At 42.3% G+C, this 11,772-nt stretch overlaps 1 protein-coding gene across 2 annotated transcripts; it reads right to left on the bottom strand.

Moving 5' to 3' along the window:
* Positions 1–2,655: 2,655 nt before the first annotated feature.
* Positions 2,656–11,772, bottom strand: CAMLG (calcium modulating ligand). Of its 2 annotated transcripts, XM_024575312.3 has the most exons (4): positions 11,469–11,771; positions 9,441–9,895; positions 7,562–7,627; positions 2,656–3,679 (listed from the first exon to the last, which is right to left on the bottom strand). In XM_024575312.3, exons 1-4 carry the CDS (start codon positions 11,638–11,640, stop codon positions 3,488–3,490), a joined length of 885 nt encoding a protein of 294 aa, XP_024431080.3. In that variant the 5' UTR covers positions 11,641–11,771; the 3' UTR covers positions 2,656–3,487. The 2 variants fall into 2 exon arrangements, with proteins under 2 accessions (XP_024431080.3, XP_053769188.1); XM_053913213.1 differs by lacking the exon at positions 7,562–7,627 and having other exon boundaries at positions 11,469–11,772.

The following is an 11,772-nucleotide window of genomic DNA, read 5'->3' as shown; positions in this document are numbered from 1 at the left end:
TTGTCGAGTGAATGTATACATTTATCAAAATTTATTGAACTATTCAAAAGTTGATGCATTTTACTGTATGTAAATTTTATTTCAATGCATTTGATTTTTAGAAGAATGCAACCACGTTAAGGCTCCAAGACCAGTTTTGCACTTCCTCTGTGGCTTACTACCCACCTGAAGTGCCAGTGCAATCTATGCCAAGGGGAAGGAAGGCTTGTGCTAATGTGACGAGAACAGACACCAGTGTGGGTCAGGTATCAAAGCCACTGTAAATCATTTGTTTCCAGGCTGAACCGAAGGCATGTGGGTTTCAGTGAAAGAGAAATAAGAAACCACTAGTGACAAGTGGCGGTACTGAGTGTTCAAATTCTAGGCATATTCCAGAGGCACCTCTCCAAACACTGACGGTTAAATTAGACGTAAACTGTGAGGGGAAGGGAGAAGTAAAGATAACTCCCTGGTTTTGAACAGAACTACGGTGGATTGTAGCGTATTTGTGATGAGAAATGCATGAAAGCAGGTTTGGTGGGGAAAGGAGAGAAAATCAGTGGTTTTGTTTCAGTGATGTCATGTTTGAGATGTCTACTAGACATCCAGGAGACAATGGCTACACGTGGGAACAGATGAGCTTGGAGTTCAAGGGAGAAATAGCGATTGGAGAGGTAAGGGTCACAAGCATTTTATACAATGCATAACACATGATATTTGAAGCAATGACTGCATGAGGCCATGCAGAAGTTAATGCTACAGCTTAAAACAGGTTTTTAAAACCACGTATCAATTTTAAGTGAAAAAACTAAGACTTGGGAAACAAACTTAATCCTGGATCACTAATCTTTTTTGAATCTAAGCTGATACCAGAGCCCAGGCATCTAATACCCTGACCGAGCTCTAACTTCAAGAGAACACATCGAAGTGACAATTGACTGGCTTTTTATGTCCACATATTTATGGCAAGTTTGCAGCACATCTGTGTCCCAGAAGCAGCAACTTTTATTTATTAGCAGACGCGAAAAAGTATAGGCAGACATTGTTTTATTGCACTTTGCTTTACTGCGCTTCACGCTGCTTTTTATAAATTGAAGGTATGTGGCAGCACCGTGTCAAGCAAGTCTATTGGTGGCCTTTTCCCAAACTCAAATGATGGTTTGCATTTTTTAGCTATAACTTTATTGGTCTTCTCCTGCCTTTGGACTCAAAATCAAACATTTGGCTCTTCTCAGGTCTCCAGCCTGCGAGCTTTCAGACGGGGACTCACACCATCAGCTCTCCTGAGCCTCAAGCTTGCTGACTGCAGATCTCGAGTCTTCTCAGCTCCGTAATCTCAAGAGCCAGTTCCTTATAATAAATCTATCATCCACCTAAAATAAATGTTTGTTTATATCTCAATAGTGTCAACTGACGGTCATTGGCACCAACTCAATGCCAACAGGAATCCCCAATTTGGGGTGTGGTGAAGAAGGAAACTACGTAGTGACAGCAGTTCTACAGCCTTAAAGCGTGGAACAGCCCGACAATGGCGCAGAGCAGCACGGCCACGAGGCTGCCCCCAGGCCAGGCCAGTCCTCAGCTGCCAGGTCTGCTCTGCCCTGCTGCGCCCCATCTGCACTGGTCCACACCGCTCTGCTTCTGCTCCAGCCAGACATCGGTGTCAGAGCTCCGGTGGGGGAAATGCAGTCTTCCGTCTTTGGTGGAAAGTGCGCTCTTATAAGTATTTCTTAATTATGGTATGTACAGTGTTCTGTGGATGCAAGGCTACTGCACACTTTAATAGACCAGTGTAATCGTAACTTTTATGTTCACTGGGGAACCAAAAAATCCACGTGATGCACTTTACACTCACTTCGTCATGGTAGTCTGGAACCTGACACACTGTATCTCCAGGGCGGCCTGTAGTTACAGTCCATTATGTCTCTAATACATCACGTTTAGCAAACTACCCTGGCGTCCAAAGCAGACTTTTATTTTAATTAACCCAGTTCTGAGTATCTCACAACCTTCTTGCTACTTTTAGGACCAACTCTGATGCACATGTCCATTTATACAACTACTCGGGTTAAAAAGCGACTGATGGAAGACGTTGCCTCTCAACAACCATCCTACTCAATCTAGTATTAACCCATATACATTTAAAGTCCCTGAAATTTCCAAAGAAAATTTTCCTTTTAGTTATTCCAAACACTGAGAAATATTTATTTCCTTTTGATACTACTCAACACAAAGTGGCATGAATAGACACAGGTACTTACAGTTTTTGCTTTTGAAGTAAATTTGATAATGACCTCTAGTTACTAAAACTTTCATGTGTTAATTGGCTAAATGGAGCCTTTTTTTAAAGAGACAAAAGGAGTAAAAACATGCAACTGGAGACTACTAGTGTCTTCCCAGGGGCTGGGAGGCGAGGGAGATGTGATAAATCAAGAATGCTTTCCGATCAACACTAGATCCCTTATGGGATCAGAAAAAGTGTGTGCTTGTAATCTTACCCTAAGTCAGAGGCCTAGACCTCAAGTACATTTACTCTGCATTATTCCAATTCAAAATACAGTGACAAAAATCAAGACTTTGTGAGTAATTAAAAAAAGGATATATGTTTTTAATATCACAAGGATTAATCAAATAGACCGTACAAAAATCTGTAAGGAAATGTAATACCAAGCGATATAACACGTTTCATACTCTTTTAATACAAACCTTCCAAATATAACAGTATCACCAGGTTAGTGAAAGGGATATTTATGCTATTGAGTTGCATACTCAGTCAATTCTTCACATCCCATTTTTATATCTAATCATTCTAGTCTAGTTTGCTTAAAAAACATACTTCTGAAAGTTGAAAACTCAAAAGTGAAAATTCCAATTCTGAGATGGATAATGCATTTTTCATAAATAAAAATTCAGTATTTCACAAATACCTTCTAATCTCACATGTATGAACCTTAATCCTTTCTCCCATCACAACATTTGCACTGGAGTAAGAATTAAGAGACTGCTTCAACAGGACAAGATACAACTGGCTATCTTATTGAGCCCTTATAAATTAAAGTGTACAGATTTAACATTAGACGATGTAGTTTCTTCCACTTTATTTTTAAGATGGCTCCACGTCCCAGGACAGAACAACGTAAACACAAGACGCAGACCCCAATTACAAGGGGCTGGCTGAGACCATGCTCCTCTGTTCCCCTCAAAGCACTAGCTCAGCCCCCAGGAGAATGACAAGTCTGAGAACTCAGAGAAGGTGTAGACTGGGGATTCTAACTAAAGAAAGATCAGTGAATGACACGGGTACTCTATTCTTCACATCAGTATTAATACAAACTCAACCCTTTCAAATCAGGGAAACTGCCATTCCATTCCTAATGAAGCAGCGTTACAGCTCCTGCAAAGTGAAGAATTACATAAAGGTGTAAACCGATTTGCCCCCTTTAGAGACACTGCAATGCAGAAGAGAAACTGGTTTTCTGTAAGCTTCCCCTTCTGAGTTCTGCAGGCTTCACGGTACATCGGAGCCCCAGTACTCAAGCAGTTCATGGCAAAAGATAAAAGTGAAAAAGTACACACAGAGATCTGTGAAAACTTCGCCCATTTTGCTATAGGTATCCATCGATCGATTTATCACTTCAGCAGGAATTCCAGATAACAGAAGAGCAGCTGTTAGTACTGTTGTCTTTATCTTCTTTTCACCCTGTAGAGAAAGACAAGTAAATCTTGCAGCTTTCAGAGGATAACTTAAACTACAAAAACATTATCAGTGCTATTTTTGCCTGATTTCAAAACTGTTAGTAAAGTTTCAAATTATCAATCAATAACACTATCCGTAAACATTTACTAAACATGCAATATATAAAGTAGCAAACTGCTAGGCAGTAGGGAAAAAGACACCATTCTTTTTATCAAAAGTTATATATGGAGCCCCGGCTGCTGTTGCTCATAGGATTGAGTACTGGCCAGCAAACCAAAGGGTCGTGGGTTCGATTCCCAGTCAGGGCACATGCCTGGGTTGCAGGCCGGGTCCCTGGTGGGAGGCATGTGACAGGCAACCACACATTGATGTTTCTCTCCCTCTCTTTTTCCCTCCCTTGTCCTCTGTCTAAAAATAAATCAAATCTTTAAAAGAAAACTGGATAATGTGAGGCATAGTGGCTCACAGGAAATAGAAATCACCCCAGAGTTTTACATATAAATAGAGCACAGGGAAGGATTTCAGGGGAAGGTGGAATTAAAAACAGGCTTTCAAGTATGAGCAAGATTTAGGTGGGCAGCAGTAAGAGGAGAAATCTTAATGCAAGTTAAGTCCCATGACAAAAAATGTCAGAAGAGTGACAGGTGTACTGCAGGACAGTGAGTCATTCTGTGACAGAATCACAGGAACAGTCTGTGGAGCCCCAGTCACCAGGCACAGCAATTCGCACTGGATTGCACATGCAGTAGGGTATCACCAAACATTTACTTCCTAATTTTCTAGTTTCATTTCTTAAGAGACCCAAGGCTAAATTTTCATTTACTTTACTGATTTGGTTTCACCAAGTCCATGATTCAAAAATTTTAATAATATAAAAGCTACAGTTACCAAGAAAAATCAAAGCCTACGTCCACAAAAAGATTCACGCGAGGAAATGCTTGGCTGCTCTAGTCATAATGACCAAAAGTTGGAAACAACCAAGAAGTCTATCGACAGATTAGACAAATCAGTGGATATATTTACACAATAAACTATTACTCAGCAAAAAGAGGGGGAATAAATTACTAATATACTCAACATGAATGATGGTCGAAAATACTATGCAAAATAAAAGAGGCCTTCTGCAAAAATGTATGAACAGGAATGATTCCACTTATATGAAGTACTAAAGCAGAAAAGAGAAGTCTATGATGGGAAAGGGAAAGTCTGGCCTTCGGAGTACAGAAGCTGGGGCTGCCTGGCAAAGGCATGATGGGACTCCCTGAGAGAACCTTTAAAGAATTCGGGTTTCAAAGGCTAGACAAAAGTCATTAAATGGTATACTAAAGACTTGAGCTATTCACCTTTCGAAACTCTTACCAAAAAGAGAAAGAACCATAAAGACACACTGAATTACAATGATATGTAAGCCAAAATGTGCAGGGGTAAGGTGACTGGATGTCTACATCTACAACATACATACTCCGTAATGCATAAAGAAAAAAAAAGATGTATTAAACATGGATAGATCTGGCTGTGTGGCTCGGTGGATTGAGTGCCAGCCTGCAAACCAAAGGTTCAATTCCCAGTCAGGGCACAGGCCTGGGTTGTGGGCCAGGTCCCCAGTAGGGGGCACTCAAGAGGCAACCAGACATTGCTGTTTCCCTCCCTTTCTCCCTCCCTTCCCCTCTCTCTAAAAATAAATAAAATCTTTAAAACAACAGATAGAAAGTTGGATAGACACACGATAAATATGATGAAATGTTAATTGTAGAATCTAGGTCATAAGTATAAATGGGTGTTCCTGCACAATTTCAACTTTTCTGTGTTTAAAAACTGTTTGGGAGGGGAACATAAGGGGGATAAATGATCATGGAAAAAGTACAATAAAAAATTTTAAAAAACTGTTACAGCAAAATGTTTTCAGAGGAAAGTATAAGCAATCTCTCTTTCTCTGTCCTCCATTCAACCAGTAACCTATACGCCCGTGCACTGTTGTTAAAAGTTTCACGTAATACTCTTCCAGTTTCTTTACACATATATAAGCAAAATCAAGTATCTATATTTTCTTCCCTTTTATAAAAAATAAGTATAATGTAGATCCTATTCAGTATTTTGATTTCTTCTCTTAATAGGCAATAATTTTTTCAAATTTAATCTTTATTGTATTTTTTTTTCCTTTACCATTTGGTCCCCTTACAACCCCCTATCTCCAGCCGTAATTTTTTAACTAGTCACTTATTAGTAAACATTTAGGTTGCTTCTAAACTCCTGCTATTGCAAAACTACAATCAGTGTTTCAAGGGTAAATTTCTAAACAAGTGCTTTTATTAAAATTATACTTTTGGAGCATCCGAGATCTTGCTCCCTGGTAGATGTTGTCAGTTTGACTAAAATAAGCCCTTTTTTCTTTTTAAATAATTTTTTTAAAAGATTACATTTATTTATTTTTAGAGAAAGGGCAAGGGAGGGAGAAAGAGAGGGAGAGAAACATCAGTGTGGGGTTGCTTCTTTTGTGACCCCAACTGGGGACCTGACCCACAACCCAGGCATGTGCCCTGACTGGGAATAGAACCAGTGACCCTTTGGTTCGCAGGCCAATGCTCAATCCTCTGAGCCACACCAGCCAGGACTCAAATAAGGTCTTATAAAAATTTTTTTGTTTAATTTATACTTTTGGAGGTCAATAAATATACATTTGGCCCTGGCCAGTGTGGTTCAGTTGGTTGAGTGTCATTCCACAAAGTGAAAAGTCACAGGTTCGCATCCCCGTCAGGGCACATGCCTGGGTTGCAGGTTCAGTCCCAGTTGGAGCATATACAAGAGGCAACCAATTGATAATTCTCTCTCACACTGATGTTTCTCTCCCTCTCTTTCTCCCTTCCTTCCCTTTTCTCTCTAAAAAAAAAATAATACTAATCTTAAAATAAATACACATCTGTATCATCAAAAAAATGTTTAATTAAAAATAACACTTCTCTCTTTTACTTTGTGTATTTGACCTATTTGGCCCCTTAAAAATATAAATGCTTCAAATCCATAAAAAACACACAAGGTCTATCAGTGCCATACAAATCACTAAGCAAATAACCAAGTATCTACTTCTCAGCAAAAAACTCACACAAAACTCAATTTCACAAGTAGAACTATCTCCTATGCCAGATAAGCCAAGTCCCATAAACGTACACAATGTGCAGTCAAGCAGATCAGGTAAACACTGACACGCCCCATGATTCTGTTCTGCAATTACGGGCAAATATTTCTTGCAAACATCAGGCTCTTGGCACTAAAGATCAAGTGCACTGTTAAGTGTCCACTAAGGAGCACAGTAAGATAACTGAACTCACCTAACAATTATTCCTTTATCATAAACAAAATGAATTACTAAATCCTTTTTTTAATAAAGATTTTATTTATTTATTTTTAGAGAGAGGGGAAGGGAGGGAGAAAGTGGGGGAGTGAAACATCAATGTGTGGTTGCCTCTTGAGCACCCCCTATTGAGGACCTGGCTCGCAACCCAGGCATGTGCCCTGACTGGGAATCCAACTAGTGATGCTTCGGTTAGCAGGCCCGTGCTCAATCCACTGAGCTATACCAGCCAGGGCGAATTACTAAGTCTTTACTATGTAATTAAATTGAACACTTTCATACACACTTTCCCTCAATCCATGGTAGACCAACATTTTTAAAAAATACGATACAGACGTTATGGCAATGTACAGTTGCTATAAAAGTGTCTAATCACTCACTTTCTGAACTTAACTCATTACAAACAGAACAAAAAGTCTGATTGGTGGCCAACTGATTCAGACCAAAAGTATGACAAATTTTTAAAAAGTTCTTAAGGTACTCTAGTCATTAATCAAACTATATTCATCATCATAATTTAGAAAAATGTAATTTACCTTGGGAAAATATTTGTATAGTCCCATGTACGCAAGTTGTAAAGTAAGAAATGGAGCAAATATGGACTGTGAAGATAGAAGATACAATTATATATTTCCAACATAATCATTCAAATCACAATGAATCAAACTAACAGCAGCTATAAATTTTAAGCAAAAAAACCTAAAAAATATTTAATGTTAGCAGTTGAAAACAATCATTTGTGTAGAAGAGTGAAGAAAATAAAAGGATTTGACTTATTAACATAAACATGTTTCTTAAGTCAAGTCACATTCTTTAATGTCCTCAAAAATGTCTTCCCTCATAAAAACTTACCTTTTAAACAACTTAAAAAGCTTCAGCGGTGACAGATGCATAGTAAATACACCATGCAGTAACATCTCTCTCATCTGGAGGGAATTTACTGACGATTTGAAAGCACACATCAATGCCCCAGTACTCAGAGTAGATGCCCACACATTCCTCAGACTTCCAGGCAAGAAATTAACTCATATACTACATCAAGCTCTCAAATGACAACCTAGTCTTATTAACGATAAAATAGCTTGGTGATCTTGCTTCTCACACAATAAAATAAAAATATAGCAATAATACCTAATTTACATTTATTTCTACAATTAAAGCTATTATGAAGGGAGTGAAAGAGCAAACATTACTAGATGTAAATACAGTGAGAGCCGTGAGAAATAACAGTTGGAAATCTGACAGCTCCCTGGCTGGTGTGGGTCAGTGCACTGAGCATCAGCCTGTACACCGAAGGGTTGCCAGTTGGATGGTTTGATGCCTGGTCAGGACAAGTGCCTGGGTTGCCCAGCAGGTCCCCAGTTGGGGGCGTGCAGGAAGCAACTGATCGATGTTCCTTTCCCTCTCTTTCTCCCTCCCTTCCTCTCTCTGGAAATAAATAGACAAAATCTTTTAGAAAGTATTAAAAAATAAGAAAATCTGATAGCAAAGAAAACCAGAAAGCCAAAAAACTCATGCAAAAAACAAGGCACAAAAATAGAACAACTTTACAGCATGAAAGCGCTTGCAGATAAGAGAAAAAAAACAGCTACGTATCTCACTAAATGCTGAAAGCTATGAAAAAAGTCACATTTGTTCCACAGATTCTCTTTAAGATTTACATAGAAACAGATTTTTAAATTTTTTGTGTAATAACATAAACCATAATTATCTAAAAAACTTACTTATCTGCCTAAACTATTATGAGCTATGCTTTTCTTCCTTCTTCCACAAGCTGTAAAACAAAAGGACCTGTAAATCCCAGCTTCCAATGAACAGCCACTGGCACATGAAGGTACAGTGAAAATGGATGGCATTTCTATACTACTACGTTATAAAATGCCGAAATGCCTTCTGAACCATAAAAAATTTTACAGTACATCATGTTCGGAACCACATGAACTGAATTTTAATGCTTAAAATTATTTGAGAAGTGGTAATTAACATACAGTGTATGTACGTACTTTACCCTTTGGGTTTAGAACAAACCGCCTGGGTTTAATCCCAGCTGTCACTTAGCAGCAGTGTGACTTTGGGCTAATGATTTAACCTTTGTGAGGCTTCATTCCCTCATCTATAAAACAAAGATTCAAACAATACTTAGTTCATAGGATGAAGCTAAATGAATCAATGTATGTAAATCACTTAGAATGGTACCTACCTGTGGAAGGAGTTTAGCATTTTTTATTAGGCTCTGTATTTAACCAGAATACCTCCCACAACTAAGGTGAATAGCAGCTTCTAACACATCTCCAAATGGTCCTGTGACTCTGGCGAATATGAAGCTAATACTGACAATGAATTCTATGGGTTCCTTTTTGTAACTATTAACACTCACTATTATAACTAATTTTCACTTTCCACGATGTTTCTTACCAAATATTTGCAAACAAAAGCTCTGACTCCAAAGGCAAGAAGAGCACAGCCCACCAATCGAAATATTCGGAAAGAGTCAAATTCTTCTGCTGTGTTTCCATCCTCTTGACTGGGTTTTTCACTAATCAGCTGTTTCCTTAGCTTCATCGCTTCTTCGAATCTGGAAAGGTACTGTTCTAGGCCATGGCGAGACCCCCTCTGGTCGGCTGTCAGGTCCCCTCTGTTCCGCTGCCGGAGCTCGAGGCTTCCGTCACTACCGCCCTCGGGTGGTTTACTGAACGAGTCCAGTGTGTCTCCCAGCTCAGTCCCCTTGGCCTCTGCCCCGCCGCTCTGCCGGTCGGTCGTTCCTGTGCTGACCGCATCACCCAGCACCGCGCGCTTTGACACTGAAGGAATGGTGGGGGAGTTCAGTGTATCACTGTCCTGCTGCTTTGACTTTGTTTGACTTTCTTCTTCTGAGAAAAGAAATTCAGAAGTCTTATGTGTAACAGACAGGCAAACACCCTTCATAGTAATAATAAAAAATATGCCACTGAGCTAGAACTCTGAATCTAAATTAATTCTGATTCTGCGCAAAATGTAAATTAGTTCCTTCCTCTACATCCTCAAAATATATAACTCAAAAAAGAGTATCCCCGCAGAGACTACAACCCATAATGTGGGGGTAAAGGCCAGGTGAGCAAACTGGGAAAGACAGGGAGGGAGGGAGCAAGCTGCAAGGGCCAAGTTTTCGTGCATAATCCACCCCTGCGGTATGGCTGTTGCATTGCCTGCTCCAGCGTATTTGGTTAAAAACAGAAAACTATTAAAGCTTTCTAAAATCTGTGTTTTAATACTGTATTTCTGACTCCGGAGTCCTGTCAGCACAGGGTGTGGCGAGTCCCACGGCCACCGCTGACGTAATCCTCTGTTGTCAGGGAGCCATTAGCAGGGACGCAGGCAGTTTGGGATGCTGTTGCAGTTTAAAACAAAACCTTAGCGACAGAAAACGTTTTCAAAGCAACAGAACAAACTATGGAATGTCCCTCGAGAACGACAGTAAACACTTCGGGAAAGAGTAAACATCCTATTAATCATTAAGGGCAGAGACAGTCTGCTAGCTCCTGTTCCAGGAGAACCTGCAGCAGTCCCCTCGCCTCCCTCGGCAGTTTGCAGCGGCGGACCTGTGACCCGTCTGAAAGTTCAGAACTACGTTTACGGACCTAAAGCCCCACGGAAAAGAAGTCACAGGGACCTAAGGAGCTGGCCGCCAGCGACTGAAGGCAACGCTCAATGGGAACACCGGCACATCCTAGGCGTTCGATAAAGACTCACATAAAACGCGTAGACAGCCACGTAAAAAGTTTTAAAGGAGCTCATGGTGCATGCCCCCGGGGAGAAATGCGGAACTCGCGCGAGGGTGGCGGGCCGTGCCCGCCGTCAATCACGGCAACCTCGGCGTCCCAGGAGAGGAGACCTCGGGCGGGCGCGTCCCACTTGTTGGGTCTGGAGGGACGGCCGCTCCGTGTTTCAGACCTGTAGGCGACAATGCTGAGGGCCCTCGACACCGGCCGCGAGAGCCCCTGACCCACGCACAAAGGACGAGGGGGCAGTTCAGTAAAGACAAGCTCCCGTGGGCCGGCAGTTGCAGCCAGAGGCGGACGCTAGGGAAGGCGCCGTAAGGGCCGGCATCTAGCCCGACAGGCGCAGCAGCACGCCGGGCAGACCACGCGCGCGCCCTTCCACGGCGACGGCGTTGGGGAGGAAGGAGGGGCGGTCTCAGGAAGCTGGGCAAAGGCCACTACCGCGGGGCCCGGGGAGCGACCTTGGAGCGAGGGCTTCGAAGCCGGCGGCGGAGGGGCAACAACCAACCGCTGGGCGAAGCCCCCCGAAAACTGAAAGCAACTAGACCTCCCGGGGGTCGAGTGAGAACTTGGCCCCGAGCAGGGCTAGGTTCAAAAGGTCAGCGGGGTGGAGGAAGAGGGAAAGAATGATCCTGGGGACGGAGAAGGGTGGGCGGGACACTGGGGGGAAAGCGGAGGACCTCACCCGCGCCGCTCCCGGGCCTATGGAAGCCCATGATCCGGTTGATGCGCTGCTCGGAGTTCATGAGGAGCTTTCTGCGCCGCAGCTCGGCCCGACGCTGGGAAGCCGACAGGCCCGCGCCCACCGGGGCCCCCGGCCGCTCCCCGCTGTCAGTAGCGACGGTCACCGGCTCCATTTTCCCTTCTACAATCTCGGGGGTAGCAACGGTGGTACTTGCAGCCTCCGCGGCGGAGCGGATGACTTCAGGCCCCGCCGCAGGCTGCGTCGTCCCCCCACCCCTCACCGTAGACCCGCCCCCGGAGCACCG

This window comes from Desmodus rotundus, chromosome 10 (genome assembly GCF_022682495.2).
Source record: "Desmodus rotundus isolate HL8 chromosome 10, HLdesRot8A.1, whole genome shotgun sequence".
In the NCBI taxonomy this organism is placed as follows: Eukaryota; Metazoa; Chordata; class Mammalia; order Chiroptera; family Phyllostomidae; genus Desmodus; species Desmodus rotundus.
This window is presented reverse-complemented; position numbering and strand designations above follow the sequence as displayed.

What these genes read in the sequence shown, in the direction of transcription:
- CAMLG (XM_024575312.3), bottom strand. Translation starts at nt 11,640, where the DNA reads ATGGAGCCGGTGACCGTCGCTACTGACAGCGGGGAGCGGCCGGGGGCC. An exon ending in TAGGCCCGGGAGCGGCGCGG is followed by an intron (nt 9,896 to 11,468) that starts GTGAGGTCCTCC and finishes TTCTTTTCTCAG; the next exon opens with AAGAAGAAAGTCAAACAAAG. An exon ending in TATACAAATATTTTCCCAAG is followed by an intron (nt 3,680 to 7,561) that starts GTAAATTACATT and finishes CTTTCTCTACAG; the next exon opens with GGTGAAAAGAAGATAAAGAC.